The sequence below is a fragment of the Engystomops pustulosus genome, chromosome 4, assembly GCF_040894005.1.
Source record: "Engystomops pustulosus chromosome 4, aEngPut4.maternal, whole genome shotgun sequence".
NCBI classification, from domain to species: domain Eukaryota; kingdom Metazoa; phylum Chordata; class Amphibia; order Anura; family Leptodactylidae; genus Engystomops; species Engystomops pustulosus.
The window spans coordinates 81,031,465-81,054,790 of record NC_092414.1 but is presented as its reverse complement, the minus strand read 5'-3'; the positions used below and the strand labels follow the sequence as shown (position 1 = coordinate 81,054,790).

At 42.1% G+C, this 23,326-nt stretch overlaps 1 protein-coding gene across 1 annotated transcript in view; it reads left to right on the top strand.

The window, feature by feature from the left end:
- Nucleotides 1-750: 750 nt before the first annotated feature.
- LIN7A (lin-7 homolog A, crumbs cell polarity complex component) overlaps nt 751-23,326 on the top strand; it is a 56,036-nt gene continuing 33,460 nt past the window's right edge. Inside the window, exon 1 of the mRNA XM_072146494.1 lies at nt 751-893. Within this exon, the coding sequence (XP_072002595.1) occupies nt 857-893 (37 nt within the window). The 5' untranslated portion in view covers nt 751-856. The remainder of the gene's footprint in view (nt 894-23,326) is intronic.

Genomic DNA, 23,326 nt, shown 5'->3' with positions numbered 1-23,326 from the left:
GCCACCTGTAGACTTCTCTGACAGCCCAGAATAAAGTGACAATCTTCAGACAATCTACCTGAGAGTCTCCCCAGATGCAGGATCCATTTATGCTGTTGTATTCAGATGTATTTTAATGAGCCCTGGCTCTAGCCTTACATTTACTATTCCTAATCTCTCACTGCAGAGAACCCACGGCAGCCATAGATATTGTGTTATATGTTGCCTTTAAGTGCTTATGACACAATCAGGTCACATGCAACCAGACTTTAGAGGATTTTACTGAAATTACTGCACAAAGCGTTGTAAAAAGTAGCATCAGAAATCTTACATTTTGGACATTTTGCTTACATCTATAGTTATTTGTTAGATGAACATTCTCCATGTTAGTTTTTACATTGATGTAAGCCCCCTGATATTTTGTCAGAATCTTGATATAAAGTAGAACAATATTCCTGTTGGGAGCAAGAATTTCAGGTAAGTATTCTGCTGCGGATAAATTCTTCCATGTTATGGTTACCACGGGAACATTACGGGATTTAAAAATAAACTTATCTGAAATATGAATCAATCTAGTGCATTTACCCACTAAGTGAAGCTTGTCCTGTTAACCCTTTACTGACTAGGGACAGACGCAACAATTATTATTTTTTTTTAATGAGGAATTTGAAAATTTCATATTGTCATTTCCTCTCGTTTGAAGACTTACAATTATTTCGGTGAGATGTCTCATTAGGAAGTTAATAGCGGCTCCTTTGAGCTGATGTCTCTGAGAGCTCTGCTACTCTCTGCCTCTCTCTTTCTCTCTCCCCCTCCCCCTTTCTCTCCCATCTCTGCTTCTCTGGCTTTGAGCGTCACTCTGCATCCGACCATAGACATGGCGACAGTGGTCCAGCCCCTCACATTGGACAGAGGTAGGACAAGACGAGTAGCTACTGATACTGTGCATGTGTGATACTGATGCTAAAAGAAAGCTGTGCTGGAAATGCGCTGATTTCTTTTGTAAGAAGAGTGAAGGCTAGCAGAATATTGTGTAGAGCAATCTCTATCCTTATCTACCATATATTAGAGTATGTGAAGCTGGAACAGTCATAGGGACTCCATGCTGGCCTGGGTAAGGGATGCATTGCATGGCTGACACATATTATATGATATATCATCATCAGAAATCAAGAAGGACAATGATATCTGCCAGGACTCTGCTTTCTTAGGGTCATTGACCTATAACCTTCTCCTGAACATCAGAGACATTGATCTTCCTGGATATGAAGGCAGTAGAGGTGAATGTTTATTTGATGGCAGCAGTCAGTCACATGGACTTAGAAGTTTTCATGTGCACCCTGTGGGATGTGAAGCATTTCATGTAGGGACATAGCAGTGACATGTAGAAGGACAGCAGGCAGTTTTCCAGAGCAAAGGCAAAGCACCTGCAAGAGATAATACAAGGACAGAGCAGGCAGACAAGGCTGTACATTGAGCATGGGGAAGGGGAGGAAGTACAATTGTTTTAATCAGATGTTAAAGGAAACAGGAGCTGAAAGCACTTAATTAAAGCAATGTAAACAAGTTTGGAAAGGAACATTCAAATTCAGTGGAATAGTGGAAGCGCCTACAAAGATTGCAGCCATCTACAATGTCATGTTTCAGGGACACATGTTTCTGGGTAGGTAGACCATAATAAAGCATTTAGCATACCCAAGTATAAAACATTTACATGTGGATCACGCAGTGTATAAGGAACATCTGTCTGCTGCTTTACATTTGTGACAATTGACCATCTGCCCATATAAAGATTTAGGATTAGGTATTATTTACCATGTCTCACATGATACAATAATAATATTAATAATAATAAAAAAAAACTCACCTTCTCAGCACATATTATTCCGTTTAATTCTCATGTTGTACATGCTGAAGGCAATAATTGGCTATGGTGGGTACATGGATATATATAATGTGAACCATTGGGGTCATTGATCATGGAGTGGAAGCCACTGTTTAATATTTTTGTTTAGCAAATATATGTCTATCAAGGATGTCGCTAAATCTAGTATAAATCGAAACCTTTACGGTATTGTTCCATTTCATGGGAAATGCTGAGACCCTCTTGGCTATGATGATATATTACATAACTATACTTGCAGGTGTGAAGAAAATGTATGTGACTAGAATATATCTATAAATTTGTCTGGATGCTGTTTCGGACCAGATCAGAGGTTATGTTTTCTATATTGTTAAATAAAAATCTTGAGAACTACAGTCTTTTGTTGACTTGCGACACTTGAAATATTGCATTTTTTTAATTTGTTCTGCTAAAGCACAACTACAGACTGATCCTTACGCTACAATATATCTTCTATGTACTTTGGTATAAACCTTGACTTCATATCTTCCGTACCAAACACTAAAAATTTGCTCCTCTGCAGTAGCTTCTGTAAATTCCTGATTTGCTGCTGCTTTCTGTTGATGGCACATTCCCCATTTGCAGGGAACTTTTGACTTTTGTTTTGCTTGAAAGAAAATAGAGTTTTTGAGTTGGGATGAGTTTGAGAACAGGTAGATGCGTAGCTTCTCTGATCTCCTTGACAGATTTCTTCTAATTTGCATATAGGAAACTATACCTATAATTTTAGACATTATTGCTTCTCCCCATCCCATCAGCAAACTATGTGCCCTCTTAAATGCAATGTTTCAGAATAAACATCATTATTTGGTTTCCTTTTAAAACCAACAAAGCAAATGAATCTGAAAGAAGCCACCCAGAGGTGTTAGCAAGAGGTGTTAGCATTTTAACCCCTTAGTAACTAGCCTGTTTAGGGACAAAATGAACAAGTCCTTTTCCATGTCACATGAGCCATAACTTTTTATTTTTCTGTAACTGTACCTGTAGGAGAGCTTTTTTTTTGTAGGATGAATTGTAATGTATAATAGCACAATATTTCAGTACACACATCTCATTAACTACCTTTCATCAACTCATTGTAGCAGAGATAACAACAAATAGCAAACACTGTTTTTTTAATGTCAAAATATTGATTGTGCTTATTGTACCAATTTAATTACACAAGCCTATATTTGTTAAGTTTATTAACAAATGTTTACTGTCTCATCTTGCAATTTTTTGCAGGATGACATGTTGTTCTATATAGGTGCCATTGTGGTAGCACCTCTTATTTACTTTTGTAAAAATAAAAAAAAACCTGACTGTTAAGGGACTTCTCAGTCAAGGCTGCGTGGCAAAGTCCTTTAAGACTGTAAGCCATGAGTACACACTGGTAAATACCATTCTTACCTTTGAAGTGCTGCTTTGTGTACATGAAACTACCGCGGACAGTTATTGAGCATTTATGGTCAGACATGGAATGCAAGCCCCATGGGTCAGATCCTTACTTTCTGGAAGATAATTAAAATTGTATTCTATATTTTGAGAATATTCACTCCCTGATCAGTTCTTGGAAAACCCTTTGGGTAAAGAAAACACACCATAAAGGCAATATATGTCCACAATTAGCAAGTTACCAAACTTTTTTGTGGATACACATTACAGGGTAGGAGTAACCCCTTCTCCAGGGTAGGATTAACCCCTTCTCCAGGGCACAAATTTATATAAGACTTTATAAACTGACTCCCTTTCTGCCAATTTGTATTGTTGAGTGGTGACACAGTTTCCGTTTGGCACTACATCAAAGTGGAAATTTGTTGATTGGTTTTCGTAGCTTAAAAGAATTGGAACACTCCTCTGATCTTGAAATGTCAACAAACTTACAATCCAGTTTTTGTTTCATAAATCAAAGTATTTGAAAGGCATCCATACTCCTTCCAGACTGACTAACAGAAGAGAGACTATACTGTGGAAGTTTGTTCTCTCTTATTGAAAAGAAACTAGTACTGAAGGGTCAAATTGCCATATTACAGACTGTCAAGAATACAATACAATGGAAGTTGTGTAATTGCAAGATTACTGACATACGCTCCTTAAGTTACTTAATTAAATGTCTTTATTTAGACATTTCTAACATAAAGCACAGAGTTGTGTTGATAAGTACAACACATACTAGAACAAGTATTACAAGTGTTATAAAATAATGCTGTCGTTGGGTTTAGATAAAGAGGTAAAAAATATTTAGCAATAAGTGGATTCTAATTTGTCACTTTGCTGAGCTTGTGTATCTTGAAAGAAAACTGATCAACAGCAAAGATGAAAAAGGATCTCCTCTGCAAAAAGCAGGTTTGCAATCAAGAGGTTTGGGGAGTCCATAAGGCTCATTATCTATTTAAGATTATGAAATGTAAATGGTTCAGCAAATTGATGTCCAAATTGAGTCATCCAAGATGAATATTTGTTTCAGGATGTGTCATTTATGCTATCCATACAGTATTGTCCCTTCTATGCAGATGTGGTACTATAGTTTGGGTGACTGGATATGTATGTCACTTACAAATGAGTTGGAAGTTTCCAACTTTAGTCATTGTAGAATACTTACTCTTATTAGGGAGAGTATAGAAGAAGTTATGGAATAGTAAAACTGTAAAGTATAAAAACTTTTGGCTAACTCTGCACTAAGCAAAAATAAGCATTTCTCTAATTTACTATAGTTAGCAACTGTCTAGGAGCTAGCAGAGGTTTTACCTTGCCCCCCAGGCTAATTTCCATTTGCCATGCTTTCTGGTTGCAATGGGAAACCATATAGTACAGCTAGAGACAACAGGAGGCTTGTTGAGAGAGGCTATAGGACTTGTAGTGATGTCTCAAGCATGTGACTAGAGATGAGCGAGCAATAAAATGCTCGGGTACTCGTTATTCGAGACGAACTTTTCCCGATGCTCGAGTGCTCGTCTCGAATAACGAGCCCCATTGAAGTCAATGGGAGACTCGAGCATTTTTCAAGGGGACCAAGGCTCTGCACAGGGAAGCTTGGCCAAACACCTGGGAACCTCAGAAAAGGATGGAAACACCACGGAAATGGACAGGAAACAGCAGGGGCAGCATGCATGGATGCCTCTGAGGCTGCTTAATCGCACCATTATGCCAAAATTATGGGCAACAGCATGGCCATGACAGAGTGACAGAATGAAGCTAGATAGCATGTAAAACATCCAATAATTGACCCTGACACTATAGGGGACGGCATGCAGGGTCAGATTCGGTCCCAGCCTGCACCAAGTTAAGTGTAGTAGCGTTCTTATAAGTTTGGGATATGGCGGGTGAGGGGAATGTAAACAGATGCGCAAGAAGCACATGATGCGCATGGAGCTGGCGCTCCGCTGCCAGGCGAGCTTTCGCCAATCCAAGCCCCTGTCTCTAGGCTACTCCCCAAACAGCACTTCTAAGAACCTTTTGTATAAGATCAAGTGTAGTAGCGTTCTTATAAGTTTAGGATATGGCGGGTGAGGGGAATGTAAACAGATGCGCAAGAAGCGCTGAAATAATATTGGTAAATGATAAAAGTTTGCCAGTATATTTTGTGGATAACACAGCAGGGTGGCGACAAAGTTAACAACTTTGATGTGGAATCCATGAAAACAACCCAAATTTCTGCCTGACACACCTCGTTTGATAAGGGGACGATGTATGGAGGCAGCTATATGGACGACTTTTGGAGGTAGCAATGGAGACAACGTGTGGAGGCTGCTATGGAGACAATTTAATTTGGATAGTGCCTGTATGTGGCAGTCCAAAAAAGTTTTCAAACCAGAGGAGCAGGTAGGTGGCCCTCCAGATTAATGAAATAGATTGAGTGCCTGTATGTGGCAGTCCAAAAAAGTTTTCAAACCAGAGGAGCGGGTAGGTGGCTCTCCAGAAAAATGAAATAGATTGAGTGCCTGTATGTGGCAGTCCAAAAAAGTTTTCAAACCAGAGGAGCAGGTAGGTGGCCCTCCAGAAAAATGGAATAGATTGAGTGCCTGTATGTGGCAGTCCAAAAAAGTTTTCAAACCAGAGGAGCAGGTAGGTGGCCCTCCAGAAAAATTGAATAGATTGAGTGCCTGTATGTGGCAGTCCAAAAAAGTTTTCAAACCAGAGGAGCAGGTAGGTGGCCCTCCAGAAAAATGAAATAGATTGAGTGCCTGTATGTGGCAGTCCCAAAAAGTTTTCAAACCAGAGGAGCAGGTAGGTGGCCCTCCAGAAAAATTGAATAGATTGAGTGCCTGTATGTGGCAGTCCAAAAAAGTTTTCAAACCAGAGGAGCAGGTAGGTGGCCCTCCAGAAAAATGAAATAGATTGAGTGCCTGTATGTGGCAGTCCAAAAAAGTTTTCAAACCAGAGGAGCAGGTAGGTGGCCCTCCAGAAAAATTGAATAGATTGAGTGCCTGTATGTGGCACTCCCAAAAATTGTTTAAAACAGAGGACCGGGTCAGTGGCCCTCCAGAAAAATTAAATGCATAAAGTACTATAGCTAGAGCCAGTGGGCCCTGTAAAAAAATAGCCAGTTTCCTCTGCTTTACTGTACAAAGAGGAGGAGAAGGAGGAAAATGAGGAGGAGGAGGAGTGGATAAATTATTCAGGTTGAGCTTCCTTCACCTGGTGGAGATTGGAAATTATGAGAAATCCAGGCTTTATTCATCTTAATAAGCGTCAGCCTGTCAGCGCTGTCAGTCGACAGGCGTGTACGCTTATCGGTGATGACGCCACCAGCTGCACTGAAAACCCGCTCGGACAAGACGCTAGCGGCAGGGCAGGCAAGAACCTCCAAGGCGTACAGCGCCAGTTCGTGCCACATGTCCAGCTTTGAAACCCAGTAGTTGTAGGGAGCTGTGTGATCATTTAGGACGATGGTATGGTCAGCTACGTACTCCCTCACCATCTTTCTGTTAAGATCAGCCCTACTCTGCCGAGACTGGGGACAGGTGACAGTGTCTTGCTGGGGTGACATAAAGCTGGCAAAAGCCTTGTAAAGCGTACCCTTGCCAGTGCTGGACAAGCTGCCTGCTCGCCTACTCTCCCTCGCTACTTGTCCCGCAGAACTCCGCACTCTGCCGCTAGCGCTGTCAGAAGGGAAATACTGTTTCAGCTTGTGAACCAGGGCCTGCTGGTATTCATGCATTCTCACACTCCTTTCCTCTGCAGGGATGAGAGTGGAAAGATTTTGCTTGTACCGTGGGTCCAGGAGAGTGAACACCTAGTAATCGGTGCTGGAATAAATTCTTTGAACGCGAGGGTCACGGGATAGGCAGCCTAGCATGAAATCTGCCATATGCGCCAGAGTACCAACGCGTAAGAATTCACTCCCCTCACTGGCCTGACTGTCCATTTCCTCCTCATCCAACTCCTCCAACTCCTCTTCTTCTGCCCATACACGCTGAACAGTGAAGGACTCAACAATGGTCCCCTCTTGTGTCTCGCCAACATTCTCCTCCTCTTCCTCCTCATCCTCCTCCACCTCCACCTCCTCCGATATGCGCTGAGAAACAGACCTAAGGGTGCTTTGGCTATCAACAAGGGAATCTTCTTCAACCGTCTCTTGTGACGAGCGCAAAGCTTCCGACTTCATGCTGATCAGAGAGTTTTTCAACAGGCCAAGCAGCGGGATGGTGAGGCTGATGATGGCGGCATCGCCACTGACCATCTGTGTTGACTCCTCAAAGTTACTCAGCACCTGACAGATATCAGACATCCACGTCCACTCCTCATTGTAGACTTGAGGAAGCTGACTGACCTGACTACCAGTTCTGGTGGAAGTTGACATCTGGCAGTCTACAATCGCTCGGCGCTGCTGGTAAACTCTGGATAACATGGTCAGTGTTGAATTCCACCTCGTGGGCACGTCGCACAACAGTCGGTGAGCGGGCAGTTGGAGGCGGCGCTGCGCTGCCCTGAGAGTGGCAGCATCTGTGCTGGACTTCCTGAAATGCGTACAGATGCGGCGCACCTTCGTGAGCAAATCAGACAGATTGGGGTATGTCTTGAGGAAACGCTGAACTATCAGATTTAACACATGGGCCAGGCATGGCACATGTGTCAGTCTGCCGAGTTGCAGAGCCGCCACCAGGTTACGGCCGTTGTCACACACAACCATGCCTGGCTTCAGGTTCAGCGGTGCCAGCCACAGATTAGTCTGCGCCGTGATGCCCTGTAATAGTTCTTGGGCGGTGTGCCTTTTATCGCCTAGGCTCAGCAGTTTGAGCACCGCCTGCTGTCGCTTAGCGACGGCACTGCTGCTGTGCCTAGAGCTACCGACTGATGGCGCCATGCCCACGGATGGTAGTTCGGAGGAGGAGGTGGAGGAGGGGTGGGAGGAGGAGGAGGCATAGTAGGCCTGAAACACCTGGACCGAGGTAGGCCCCGCAATCCTCGGCGTCGGCAGTATATGACCAGCCGCAGGGTCAGACTCGGTCCCAGCCTCCACCAAGTTAACCCAATGTGCCGTCAGCGATATATAGTGGCCCTGCCCGGCAGCACTCGTCCACGTGTCCGTGGTCAGGTGGACCTTGTCAGAAACGGCGCTGGTCAGGGCACGGATGATGTTGTCTGACACGTGCTGGTGCAGGGCTGGGACGGCACATCGGGAAAAGTAGTGGCGGCTGGGGACCGAATACCGAGGGGCGGCCGCCGCCATGAGGTTGCGAAAGGCCTCGGTCTCTACTAGCCTATAGGCAGCATCTCCAGGCTAAGCAATCTGGAGATGTGGACATTAAGGGCTTGGGCGTGCGGGTGGGTTGCACTATATTTGCGTTTCCGCTCCAGCGTCTGGGGTATAGAGAGCTGAACGCTGGTGGATGCTGTGGAGGATCGTGGAGGCGACGATGGGGTTTTTGTGGCAGGGTCCTGGGCAGGGGGCTGACTATCAGCTGACACAGGGGAAGGAGCAGTGGTGTGCACGGCCGGAGGTGAACGGGCTTGTTGCCACTGAGTGGGGTGTTTAGCATTCATATGCCTGCGCATACTGGTGGTAGTTAAGCTATTAGTGGTGGAACCCCTGCTGATCCTGGTTTGGCAAATGTTGCACACCACAGTCCGTCGGTCATCCGGTGTTTCCTTAAAGAACCTCCAGACTTCTGAAAATCTAGCCCTCGCCGCAGGAGCCCTCGCCACGGGAGCTTCACTAGTTGACACATTTGGCGCTGATGCACCAGCTCTGGCCCTGCCTCTCCGTCTGGCCCCACCACTGCCTCTTCCAACCTATTCTGGTCGAGGACTCTCCTCTGTCTCAGAAGCACTGTGTTCAACCGGCCTATCAACCCAGCTTGGGTCTGTCACCTCATCATCCTCCGATCCCTCAGTCTGCTCCCCCCTCGGACTTCCTGCCCTGACAACAACTTCCCCACTGTCTGACAACCGTGTCTCCTCATCGTCGGACACCTCTTTAGACACTTCTTCCACTACGTCAAGAAGGTCATCATCACCCACAGACTGCGACTGGTGGAAAACCTGGGCATCGGAAAATTGCTCAGCAGCAACCGGACAAGTGGTTTGTGACTGTGGGAAGGGTCCAGAAAACAGTTCCTCAGAGTATGCCGGTTCAAATGCCAAATTTTCCTGGGAGGGGGCAGGCTGGGGGGGAGGAGGCTGAGGTGCAGGAGCTGGAGGAGTGCCGATTTCGGTGACATGGGTGGACTGCGTGGAAGACTGACTGGTGGACAAATTGCTCGAAGCATTGTCGGCAATCCACGACATCACCTGTTCGCACTGTTCTGGCATCAACAGTGCTCTACCACGAGTCCCAGTAACTTCAGACATGAACCTAGGGAGTGTAGCTCTGCGGCGTTCCCCTGCTCCCTCATAAGCAGGTGGTGTCTCACCCCGCCCAGGACCACAGCCTCTGACCCCTGCTGTAGTTGGACGCCCACGTCCCCGCCCTCGTCCTCTACCCCTAGCCCTCGGGTTAAACATTTTGAAAATGAGAGTTATAACTTTAATTTTTTTATTTTTTTTTTTTGTGTTTTTTTTTTTTTTTTTTTTGTGTTTTTTAGTTTTTAAAACCAAACGATGCTATCCTATTGCTATGGCTATTTTCTAGCCAAGTATAAAAGCACACTGCTATGCCAGATGAGATGACGCTGAGTTATTAAAAAAATAAACGTAAAATAAAAAAGGAAATGGCAGACTGTGCCTAATTGAAATCCAACCCCTAATAAATTTTCCCACTTCGGTCTTTGCGATGGATATGTGCGTCACTAAGCGCAAAACACAGTGGTCGCAAGTCTCACTACAAATTGCTCACAATTTGCTAGTAGATGCACTGCAGCAAGTACAGCCACCAGCAGATCAACCAGAAATCAAATATATATAACGCTACTGTAGGCGTAAGTAAGCCGTTTGGATTCTCCTATGGCTATTTTCTAGCCAAGTATGAAAGCACACTGCTATGCCAGATGAGATGACGCTGAGTTATTAAAAAAATAAACGTAAAATAAAAAAGGAAATGGCAGACTGTGCCTAATTGAAATCCAACCCCTAATAAATTTTCCCACTTCGGTCTTTGCGATGGATATGTGCGTCACTAAGCGCAAAACACAGTGGTTGCAAGTCTCACTACAAATTGCTCACAATTTGCTAGTAGATACACTGCAGCAAGTACAGCCACCAGCAGATCAACCAGAAATCAAATATATATAACGCTACTGTAGGCGTAAGTAAGCCGTTTGGATTCTCCTATGGCTATTTTCTAGCCAAGTATGAAAGCACACTGCTATGCCAGATGAGATGACGCTGAGTTATTAAAAAAATAAACGTAAAATAAAAAAGGAAATGGCAGACTGTGCCTAATTGAAATCCAACCCCTAATACATTTTCCCACTTCGGTCTTTGCGATGGATATGTGCGTCACTAAGCGCAAAACACAGCGGTCGCAAGTCTCACTACAAATTGCTCACAATTTGCTAGTAGATGCACTGCAGCAAGGACAGCCACCAGCAGATCAACCAGAAATCAAATATATATAACGCTACTGTAGGCGTAAGTAAGCCGTTTGGATTCTCCTATGGCTATTTTCTAGCCAAGTATGAAAGCACACTGCTATGCCAGATGAGATGACACTGAGTTATTAAAAAAATAAACGTAAAATAAAAAGTAAATGGCAGACTGTGCCTAATTGAAATCAAACCCCTAATAAATTTTCCCACTTTGGTGTTTGAGGTGGATATGTGTGTCACTAAGAGCTAAACACAACGGTAGCAAGTCCCCCTGCAAATTCCTCACAATATGGTACTAGCTGCACTACTAGTGCCAGCAAGCCCAGCCACAAGCAAACAAAAAAAAAAAAGTATAACGTTATTGTAGCCCTAAGAAGGGCTGTTGGGTTCTTGTAGAATCAATCCTGCCTAACACTATTCTAATAGAACACCCTAACGCTGTCCCTGACCAGCAGCAGCTCTCTCCCTAGCGGCATCCAGACACAGAATGATCCGAGCAGCGCGGGCAGCGGCTATTCTATCCCAGGGTCACCTGATCTGGCCAGCCAACCACTGCTATCGACGTGTAAGGGTACCATGTCATGCTGGGTGGAGTGCAGAGTCTCCTGGCTTGTGATTGGCTCTGTTTCTGGCCGCCAAAAAGCAAAACGGCGGGAGCTGCCATTTTCTCGAGCGGGCGAAGTATTCGTCCGAGCAACGAGCAGTTTCGAGTACGCTAATGCTCGAACAAGCATCAAGCTCGGACGAGTATGTTCGCTCATCTCTACATGTGACTCATCACATGCTTTTGGTCGTCCAGTTGCAAAAATGCTGTCTTGCATCATTTGAAAGTACTTAGTATTGTGGCAAGAGACCTTCAGTAATGTCACAAGCAAGTGACTCATCACATGCATCAGATCGGCCAGTTACAAACATGCTGTCCTTGTTTGGCTTCATTGCCCTGAGTTGATGTCATAACCTGGATGTGCCCACCCACGTCAGGAATAGCTGAATCTGAATCTAATGTTAAATATACCCAAAATGTCTCAGGCTAAGAAAAAGCCAGCAGCATGATACAGGTATCATTGCAATGATTATCAAAGGCTCTCTCCAGCTGTGCTTAAAATTGTTTTTGTCAGTAACTTTACAGTTACGTTTTAAAGGAAATCCACCATTTATTTTTATGCATTGTGACCCAAATAAACCTCGAGATTACTGTAGCTACAATGATGCAGAAATATATCTTGTTAAATCCCTGAACTGAGTGGTTTTGCTGAAAAAACAATTATAAAATTATGATAATGAGGCTCTGTCGCTTCTCCTCTTACCCTAATTATCCACTGCTTTAGAGAACGCTATAATCACTCTGTTGTCCCTGACAGGCAGAAGTAATCAAGCGCTCCACCATTCCCCAACTGCTGTGTATGAGGCATCCAGCTCAGGTTGAGTAGTCCTGCCTGGACAGTTCAGGCAGCTCCGTGAAACACAGCAGCCAACTATTCCAATGTTTTTATAATTTTATAATTTCTTTGGAGAAAAACCACTTGGATCATTGATTTAAAAAGATATGTTTCTACATCAGTATAGCTACAGCATTCTCAAGGTATGTTTGGTTCACAATGCATAAAAACAAATGTTAGATTTCCTTTAAGTAATGCTTCTTGTGAAATTAGTCAAATAGTATTTTTTGATTTTCCTGTATAGCCTTTTTCAGGCTATAAAGATATAAAAAACATTGTACATTTAACCAGCAATAACATTTTGTTTTATTTGAACTTAAAATACCACAAACATTTTGAAAACTGGATATTTTGGGTTGCTGAAAAAAACTTGCAGAAAAAACCTGGTTCATGGTCCTAGTTAGTCTCTGGTCCCTTCTTACCATGGGAAAAACCTTCAATCCCCAAACATCTGCAGCCTATAGTCATTGCACTAGACTGGATACATTGTTGAACCTTTCCAATTTTTAAGGTATGAATGTCTTGTTTTGAAAGAAAAATGTGTAATTTTTCAGCAAAATGTGTCACTTAAAATTATGCTTTTTAAGAAATACTGTACATCTGTTGCATGTAACAGAATGGAGAATTTTGTTTGATGCGAAGTGTAATAGTAAAACATAAATACAATCTGCTCATGTCAGAATATAATACAGTTAGGTAAGTTTTTGAATTGTTAATGCCCAAGTGTAGTTTTGCTATCCTGTATCTGGTACTACCTACTACCATTATTACCAACTTAGGTGTTCAATTAAGCTATCATACACAGTTTGTATGCTCACCATAATTTTCTAAGTAAAAGTTTTCCTTATGGAGACTGCCAACTAAGGCCGCCATGTAGGCATGTGGAGTCTTATAGCCATGGATGCAAAAATATGCAAAATTTTCCAGGATGGGATAAGGGAAACCACGCCTCTTGTAGCTACCTTGTAAGCTATAAAACTACACAAGGAGAACTCCGTAAGGAGAACTTTAAGCTATCCCAACCATAGTCACAAGCCTCTCTCTCAGCCAAACCAGTTCCCTATGCTGTACTGAAGAAACACAACCAGGGCGTAACAGCACTGTCTACAGTTGGGAGTCTGTTCCTTCTGGAATAGATATACTGGTTTGGTTTTAATCCTGCATCATGTCATAAGGCCTCTTGCAGGTCATGCTTGATGTGCCTTACAAAGTAGCTAATAGAGGCGTGGTTTTCCTTATCCCATGCTGGAAAACTTTGCATATTTTCACTGTTTGCTGGGCTGTGTCTGTTGTGTTAATGTGTTTGTAAGTGGGAGACTGGGTTTCTTTCTTGGTGACTTACAGCTCAAACAGAGTAGGAATGTAGTTGTGTATGGTCATAAATATGTTATTATATGGATGGCCATAAAATTTGTACATTTTCTACAACATGTCATACTTCTAGGGCAATGCTGCAGCAAAAAACCCATGTACAGTACTGCAAAATGTACATATGCACCTGTGCAACACCCTCGCCGATGCAAGGCGGAGGAGTGGTTGCGAATACGTCCCACCATGTAGCTTGCAGCCTGTGTAGGGTCTAGTCAGCCCCACAGCATGTCACTACATCACACTACATAGTCCTACTAGGACACAGGGGAACATTGCAGTGGTAGATCCTGCCTGGCCACCGCCAGCCACTCAGGTACTGCGGGCCCCGGCTGTCTCCAGGCCCCGAGAAAAGGCTAGGCCCTGGTTGGGGATGTTGCACTTGATACATATTTGATGGCCATTTTGCTATATGTGGTGTTACAGCAGAGGAAGCTGCTGCCTGTCCTATGATGCTGCCTTTTTTATTTGTATCCTACGAAAACATATTGGGGCACATTTACTTATCTGGTCCTGCGCGTTCCCCTATCCAGAGTGTCCGAGGATCCTGCACTCTGCCGCGATTCACTTACAATGTGCGCCCGATATCCTGCATGTGTCGCTTCCCCGCTCAGGTCCACCAGAGTTCACCTTTTTCTTCCTGGTGCATGTAAGTGCTTGGGCTTACAACACAATTTTAAAGTTAAAATTGGAAAAAAATTGTTAAATTGGATCATCAGGTCTCCTGAGATATTTTTTTAGGAAATTTTTGCATTCTCCATTAAATAATTCTTGAGCAGCTTCTTAAGAATATACTTTGTTTTTTCCCTCTATTATATCTCATACATTTGTAAATACATTGACAGCCTGGCAATATTATTCCTCTTGTTAAACTGTCAGTGCTAATTGGATAGTGTCAGAGTGAGTGTGGACATACCTCCAATTGGCTACACCCAGGTCTCCATTTATTTATAAACATTTTGGAGAAGTAACAGAGAAATAGTCCAACACTAAGCAATAATAAAGATGCTTCAGAATTGTTATTTCATCAAGGATACAATTATGTACCAAAACACAGATGATTGCTGTGTGAAAAGGTCTTGTTTAAGGGCAACTCAACTGCAAGGTAATGAAGAAGAATGAGGCGGTTGAATTTTCCTGAATGAGAGTTGAAGATGGGCAAGGGACATGAATGATATTTAAAGTAAATCTACCATATAAGTAAAGTAAAATACTCCTCTTCACCACAACCCCAGCAGTGGTCTTCTTTAATCGCAGGGACATCATGTCCCAATGCTCCAGGTTGCTTTTTTATGACTCTTTTTTTTGTGTTGAATCTTTTGTGAATCATACATTAAACGGCTTCTACGTCTCCACCATAGCCAGGAAAATCAAGTTACATATTAAATTGCTGGTTTCATCTGCGCCAAAGGCATAAACAACAGTATTCAGTAATGTATAATATATACATAGGCTATCATATCTTTATTATTTTATGCTTTACAATTTCAGGCTCAAAAGTGCAACATTTCTAAGAATATACAACATATTAGACACCTTGGGCAGTACACAGATTCAAATCCTCATAGTCCAGTGCTGGGTGCTATCATATGGCGCTCCGTGCAGTGCCGTATGGCAGAGAGAAGATTTGCTAGAAGAGATGCTTCTAAGAACAATAGCTCTGTGTTATGAAGTCCAGTGTGGCATGCATTTTTAACATGTTTTTACCATGTTAAATCAAGAACAAATGGGATTTTAATGGATTTTTTCAGTTTTTGCTAATTATTTGATGAATGATTTCTATCATAGTCCACAGTGATTGAGTTGTAGGTAAAAGTAACATGTCAGCAAAAATGTACCTAATAAATCACTAACAGTAAGTATGTTGTTAAACGGATTAACATTTTGTAGTTGTCTTAGTTGTCATAGTTCTTTCATGGTCAAGTGTGGTGGCATCATCCAGAACATCAACTTTGTAATGAGATGTATGAAGTCATGGAAGCTCCACCATCCTCAGAACACCACTTCATGGTAATTAAAGGGGTTATCCGGGTTTAAAAATTTTTTTATGTCTGGGCTGGGGAGGGCTATTTAAACACAATAAACAGGTACTTACCTCCTCTGGTGCTGCCGATGTCCCGCGCCGCGGCCCGTCTTCTCCGTGCGCCGGTTTCAGTACAAGGGCGCACAGGGAGCTTCCGGCCGGCCGGATGCTCCCATGCGCACCATCTCCCAGCGCTTACAACGCTGAGAGATAGGGACGTATGGGAGGAGCCGTCCACATTGCGGACCGGAATCTCCCTGTGCGCGGCTTCCGTGCCCCTGTAAACAAACAGGGGCACGGATCGAAGGGACCGCGGCGCGGGACATCGGCGGCGCCGGAGGAGGTAAGTACATGTTTATTATGTTTAACTAGCCCTCCCCAGCCCGGCCATAAAAAAAATTTTAAACCCGGATAACCCCTTTAAGGGTCATGCATCTAGGAACATCATAACCCGCTCTATACAAATCTGGGGTATGTTATGAGTTGGGAAGAGCTGGACTTCAGTGCCAAACTCCCTGCCTCTGTTACGTTATACAACCATTTTACATATCACTTCAAAGTTGATTTTCTAGATCAATCCACCACACTGTTTTCCATAAAAGAAGCAAAATCTGGAGGTGTTAAGATGCTGGACAACAATCTGTTTTATTTAATCTGTTTTTTGGGGGTCAATTTCTCCTTAAGCAATAGGATTTGTATTTCACATATATGTATGATATAGATCTGTCATGTGTTCCATTATTCCTGTACAGTTCTTTACATGTTTATATACAAAGTAAAATGAGAAGCCAATGACAAGCAACATCCATCTTTCTGCTTATTTCTATGTAGCTGTTGACTCATTGGATAGGTGTGATTAGCAGCTTTTTGTTTTCTCGCATAACACATATAACAGAAACGACCAGAAATAACACATTTAATATAGAAGACATGTATCATATCTGAGTCATTGTTGCCATGTACTAAAGTAAATTGATTTTAAAATAAATTATAATGGTGTTAAATAATAATATTATTGAAAATACTTGTGCAGATACAAATTTTAATTCTTTTTATAGAACAGGTACTGAGGTTACATCACAGGGTTAAACTAAACATGCAAATTTTCACTGAACATATATTTTGTGAAAGTATCAGGATCTTTATTTTTTATTTGTATCCAAGGACTATGACTTAACCAATGATGGCTCCTTGTCATCACAAGATATCCTTGTTAATTTAGTTTTTCTAGGTGGCACCCCAAGCAAATGGAATAAGGATTCATATGCCCGACCATTGCTCTATTAACTTCTATGGGACTGGAACATGAAAGCAAATGGAGCTGCGGTTGTGCAAACCACTGTACTCTTTACATGGTATCATACTAGGATTTTAATAATAGAGTAGTCTATTAAAATTACCGGTGTGCTTGGCTATTGTACTCAATATAGTGAGCTGTTTGGGCAATTGCAATGGGAGGGTGAGGATTAATCACAACTGGAAACATCATGCACTGGTTGTGATTCTCTCCCATGCTTTGGCAAACAAGGCAAAGTCCTTGTACACATGATCCTGTTATAGAATTCTTCCATAGCAAATGAGTCAGGCAGAGGCGGTCCTTCCACATCTCCATCCAGTGTGGCATTGGGGGATAAAAAGTTGCAATTTCTAGCTGTACTCCAGGAATTGTGACTTTTTCATGGCTTGTGTTCCAGAAAACTGGTTCAAAGCCATGATAAATGCCCCCTTTGAGTTTAGAATTTAGTTGTCGACTTCTGTATGCAAAAGGAAAGGTGTCTCACTGCTTCTTCCAAATACCTTTAACTGTTTACCAATAATTGATGGCCATTGTGTATGTGGGATATATTAACATATGACAATCACTGGTACAGCTTTAGGTACAGCTTCAGCTGTATAGAGCAAACACATAACTGTGCATGATATTATTTTATTGTGATAAATGGCTCAATATTTGTTAAACTGTTGTATTATTCCCTTGAGAAGTCAAAACCTATAGTACAGGGCAATAAAGAAAAATTATGTTTCCTTCCTTCCTGATAAAATAAGCACTTTGCACTTTGCCCTTCTTATTTGCCCCACATTGTATTACATATCCGATTTTATCAGCCTCAAAATCTTTGTAAATGTCTATATATTATTGTAAGATAATATAATAAGATAATAAGAGGCTGTGGACACAAAAAGCAAAATCATTGTAGATTTGCTGCAGTATGTAGCTAGGAGCTAGTATGTCGCAATCTACCAGCTTAGTTGGTGGGATTTTTAAAAAAGTGTAGAGTAAGATGGTTTCAAATTAGCAGGTCCCTTAATACTGTTTATCATGCAGATCACCAAGTAAGGTTATTCCTCAATGTGGGTATCTTGCACAACTACATATTACATTAAAATTGATAGCCTATACAACTATTTTTTCAGAACAGAAGGATTAGCCTGAAGGGTTTTTAGAAAATAGCAGCAGAAGACTAAGGACTAGAAAAGTCCTTGACAAGGGCTGTTATGGCTGGACAGAAATTTAAATAAAATCATAACTATTGTTGGAGTTCATTTTTATAAATAAAATATATTAGAAAACACTCCCTTCATCTGACACAATATTAAAACTTATTTCAAGCAGCTACACTGTGAGAAAGATGGATAGAAATCCATATAAATTCTCATAAAATATTATTAGCACTTTTCTAGAAACCTTCCATTCAAAGTAAGTTACTTAGCTTTCTATGTTATAATTATTAGAAATCCATGTCCTTTTATGTTTTGTGAAATAAGCCATGTAAAAATATAATGTTTAAAATGTTCCTCTGTAATATGCAGATTTAATCTTTGCTAGTACAGACTGTACCCAAACACATATATGCATTGTGCAGTTTTCGCTGTAGAGCGTGCATTCGCCCATTTGTCTCTTCCCCTGTGGGATTTAAATGTGGAGTAGCTTAAAACAATCAAGTTCATCCAGTGCATTTCAGATTGATTCTCCATCTGCCTATAAATAGGTCACTGAGGACTTCAAAGGGTAAAACCCCAGTTATGCTGCAAAGCCCTTGGGCAAGCAGAGAACTGTATATTGCATATATACAGTATAATATATATATATATATATATATATATATATGTGTATATATATATATATATATATATATACAGTATATATATTTATGGTCTCGCCGGAGGGTTTAGTGTAAATTACATCTCAAATGTTGAAACAGTTGCTCCATCATTTCTTTACCCATTAATCTACTGGCTGGAGGAAAAGCTTAATCCACACCACTGCTTATGTTTCACTCCTCTGTCATAGGAATACAGCATTAGGACATAAATGATACTAATCACACGAGTATCCTTGGTGATCCAAACAATAATACATAATGGCTCCCATCTGTCACCTTTACTACTCCTAAACTGGAAATATCTGCAGAGGTGGAATGCATAAGCTACTGCATTAAACATCTGTCAGCAGATTCAGAGATAGTGGCGAATGCTGTTTTCATCCTTTTACTCTTTTGAAATATGGATAGTGGAATAAGGCTCACAATCTACTGCACTTCTATCTATACTTTTATAGAATGTACTTTAAGTTCCAATTGTATATATATATGACATTGCAGAGTTTTATAAATAAAAAAACAACATCAACATACACTAACCTGATGAAGGTCAAACAAACAAGCGGTAGATTTACTAATATTGTCTATTTGACGTGTTAACATAAAAAATTGTGGTATATTGGCAACTTAGGCCAGACCTATTCCCAGTAAAGCTGCACCCCTATCCTCAAACTACACTTGCTGTCATGCAAGTTTTGAAAGTGTCTCAAACACTTGATAAGTGTGGTGCAAGGAATTTTTTTGGGCACAAATTTTGGAACACAGAATTGATTGACTCTTCCCCAAAGTGTTATATCTGAAACAAAGGGGCTTTATCACAACACTGACCAAAAATGACTAAATGCAGAAAAGGATGAGGGGTGGGGCTATGCAGTGTGCTCCTCCATCTTTACTCAGTGCTTACAGGAAGCAGCTCCATCATGTATGTGCACTGTGTACACTCTGTTCCCACACACAGCTGCTCAATTTAAAAATCTAGTGTGCACATAATATCATCTATAAACCTGATCGACAAACCACATCTATTTCTCTACAAGGCTATAAGGATCACAGCCTGAGATTCTGAGTCCTGATTTTCTGGGCCACTAGTGGTAGAGGGAAGAACTTAGCATTATGGGAAGTGCAGAAAGCTGTTCTCTTATCAATGCCTTTAGCTCAGGGGTGCCCAAACTATGGCCCCCTGATGCCATTTCTCTGGTCCCCCTGTGCTCCTTGTAGGTCTGGATTATCAATAGTGCTAACACACCACAGCTCACACACTCATACACACCTCACAGACTGGTCCCTGCTGCTATGGTAATGGAGTTGCTCCTGTGATGTCACAGGAAGCGACGGAGCCTCTCAGGAAAGTCTCTTCACAGTGCAGTAAGTAGAGGAGCTGTAACTTATGACGACATGTATAGGAGAGAGATCTCACAGGGTTAGTGTCTGTATACATGCCTATGGAGGTGTGGGCTGAGGTGTATGTTACATCGGACTGCGTGTCTGGTAGGGTTCTTGGTACAAATATAGCAGTATTACTGGGGGGTAAGGCAGCTTCATATACCATAGATGTATTACTGGAGGTGAGGTGGCTCTATATAGATGTATTACAAGGGGGAGATGGCTGTATATAGATGTATTACTGGGGGAGGAGGGAAGGCGGCTGTGTAGAGCTGTATTGCTGAGCTGTTGGAGGCTGTATGTAGATGTATTACTGGGGGATTGCTGGCTGTATATAGATGTATCACTGGTGGGTTGACGGCTGTATATAGATGTATCACTGGGGGGCTGGCAGGTGTATGTAGATGTATTACCGGGGGGTTGGTGGCTTTATATAGCTGTATTACCAGGAAGGGGGGGGGGGTTGCAGCTGTAAATAGATGCTTCACTGGGGGGTTGGCGGCTATATATACCGTAGTTGTATTACTGGGGGTGAGGTGGCTGTATATAGATGTATAACTTGGGGGGAGGTGGCTGCATATAGATGTATTACTGGGGTGGAGAGGCGGCTGTGTATAGCTGTATTACTGGGGGGTTGGTAGCTATATATTGATGCATCACTGGGGGGGAGGTGGCTGCATATAGATGTATTACTGGGGTGGAGAGGCGGCTGTAAATAGATGTATCACTGGGGGGTTGGCGGCTGTATACAGATGTATCACTGGGGGATGGACGCTGTATTTAGATGTATTACCTGGGGGTTGGTGACTGTATATAGCTGTATTACCGGGGAAGGTTTGTGGTTGCATATTGATGTATCACTTGGGGGTTGGCAGCTGTATATAGAAGTATCACTGGGGGGTTGAGGGCTGTATGTGGATGTATTACCCGTATCTCAGGCTAGCAAGAAGCCAGCAGTATGATATAGGTAATGTTTGAATTGTTGTCATAGGCTTTATCCAATAGTGCTAAAACTATTTTTGTAACTTCGGAGTTAGGCTTTAATCTTTTTAGAAAAGTCAAAATTTTTTACAAAAACTTTCAAGATTAAATGCTTTCCTATGTTTATTTTATCTAATTAATGACATGAATTACATTTCCACATTATTACTTATTCTTCGTAGTGTGTCATCCATCAATAAGGACCAAACAGAAAATGACAGTTGAACTGTTGTATCTTTTTTGTTGCCTTTCGTGTCTAGGGGCTCAGATTTATGCAGTGTTAGAGTGATGTCTTTACTGCTAGAGCATTGATTTAAAATCTGATGCACTTAATACAGAAGTCATGGTCTTTTTACAGAAGAGACTTTTCTTGATTTGATCTCTGTAATATTTCTTTATGTTTCCACTTGAAGCCTCGGGGAGTGAGAAAGGATGAGTTTTTACAACAATCTGTCATGTTATGGCAGTAAGATGAAATATGTACCACTTATGTCCTGTTTTATTTTTAGATAATTGTAGCCAGACAGTAAGGGTTTGTTGTTTTTATTAAAAGCAAAAGGAAATCTGTTACCAGGTTTGGTGCAACTAAAACAGCAGAATTCTACTTCACCTTCTATTTAGGCTCCACAAGTAGGCAGCTGAGCACCCTGCCATTACTGGTAGTCCCCGACTTAAGGACAGCCAACTTACAGACAACCCCTAGTTACAGACGGACCTCTGCCCACTGTGACCTCTGGTGAAGCTCCCTTGCTTTACTTTAGTCCCAGGCTGCAATGATCAGATGTATGGTGTCTGTAATGAAGTTTTATTAATAATCCTATTCCCCATGACAGCAAAAAATGTAAAAAATGCAATTGTCACTGAGAGAAAACAAATGTTATGTCATGGAGTTACAATTATAAAGTATCTCCGTTCCGACTTACATACAAATTCAACTTAAGAAAGAACCTAAAGAATCTTGTACGTAGCCCAGGGACTGCCTATTCGGGACAGGCTCACCTTATGCTGCATGTGCCCAGCCCTCTTCTCCCCTCCCCCTCCCTTCCAGCCCAAGAAGAGGGAGGAGAGTGAGGCAGAACAGCCAGGGCGCACTGCAGCAGGTTGCTGAGTACAGATAAGTCCTAAGTGCAGTCACTCAGTAGCAGGGAGGATGGCAGGCGCTGCTCTGTGTTTTTTTTCACAGAAAACAGTTGAGTGTTCAAAGTTGTAAATAATTAAAGAGGACCTGTCAGGTGGCTTTGAAAAACTATAATAACTATAGGTCATTATTGTTTAGTGTCCCCATATGATAGCTATCCATGGCCACATATATACTGCCCTTGTCTTTGTGCAACGTTGACACTAAACTCGGGGTACACTACACTGCCCTCACTGACAGCATGGCACAGTTGGCGAGAGCTTCGGCCCAAGAGAAGTGTAAATATATATATAGCCATAGACAGCTGTCATATGTGGTTTATTCACCTGCCTGGTTCCCCGAGTATGGCGGTAGTATTTTTCACTGTATTTGCTCCTGCCTAGTGATATTATTGGTGATGTTGGTCTTTCTATGGTGTTCTGTTTATTATCAGTATGATATTTTTCTTGTTGAATTGGTAATGGTCATCATAAGAAGGTATTGTCATTCATTTTAGGCTAAATGGCCATGTTGGCACTTTGCGATAATTACATGAACTTTGGTTTGCAGTTTGGGCACTTGGAGGGATATCTATCAGGGCCTCTCAGCCACGTCAGTGCCGTAGAAGCCCTGAAAAAACCCTGCAAATGTTAGCTTATTGCTAGCACTTGCAATTATTTACCCCAATCTGCCACCTTCAAGGCAGTGGGGCGTGAAGGGGGTCGGGGGCATGACTTGGAGTGGGGCATTACTGTCCCCACACCTGCGCACTCACTGCAGCCAGTGAAATTTCACTGGGGCGTCGGTGTAAAATAAATATACCCCTCGGTCTCTAAAAGGTTTGCCTTCTAGAGAAATTTCACTGGTTCTACCCACAATGAGATGTTTCTTGTGTGGCACCTTGGTAATGAGGCACCTTTTTATAAAATTTTCCACAGGTCATATTTTGGGTCTACCTTTCTCAGTCCCAAAAGTTGGGAGATATCCCTAATCTTTGGATTGGTGGTCATTTTTTAGAGGCAGAAAACCACTCTAATATCCATTGCTTTTTTGTAGCAATTATCTATTTTTACTCTGGTAATCC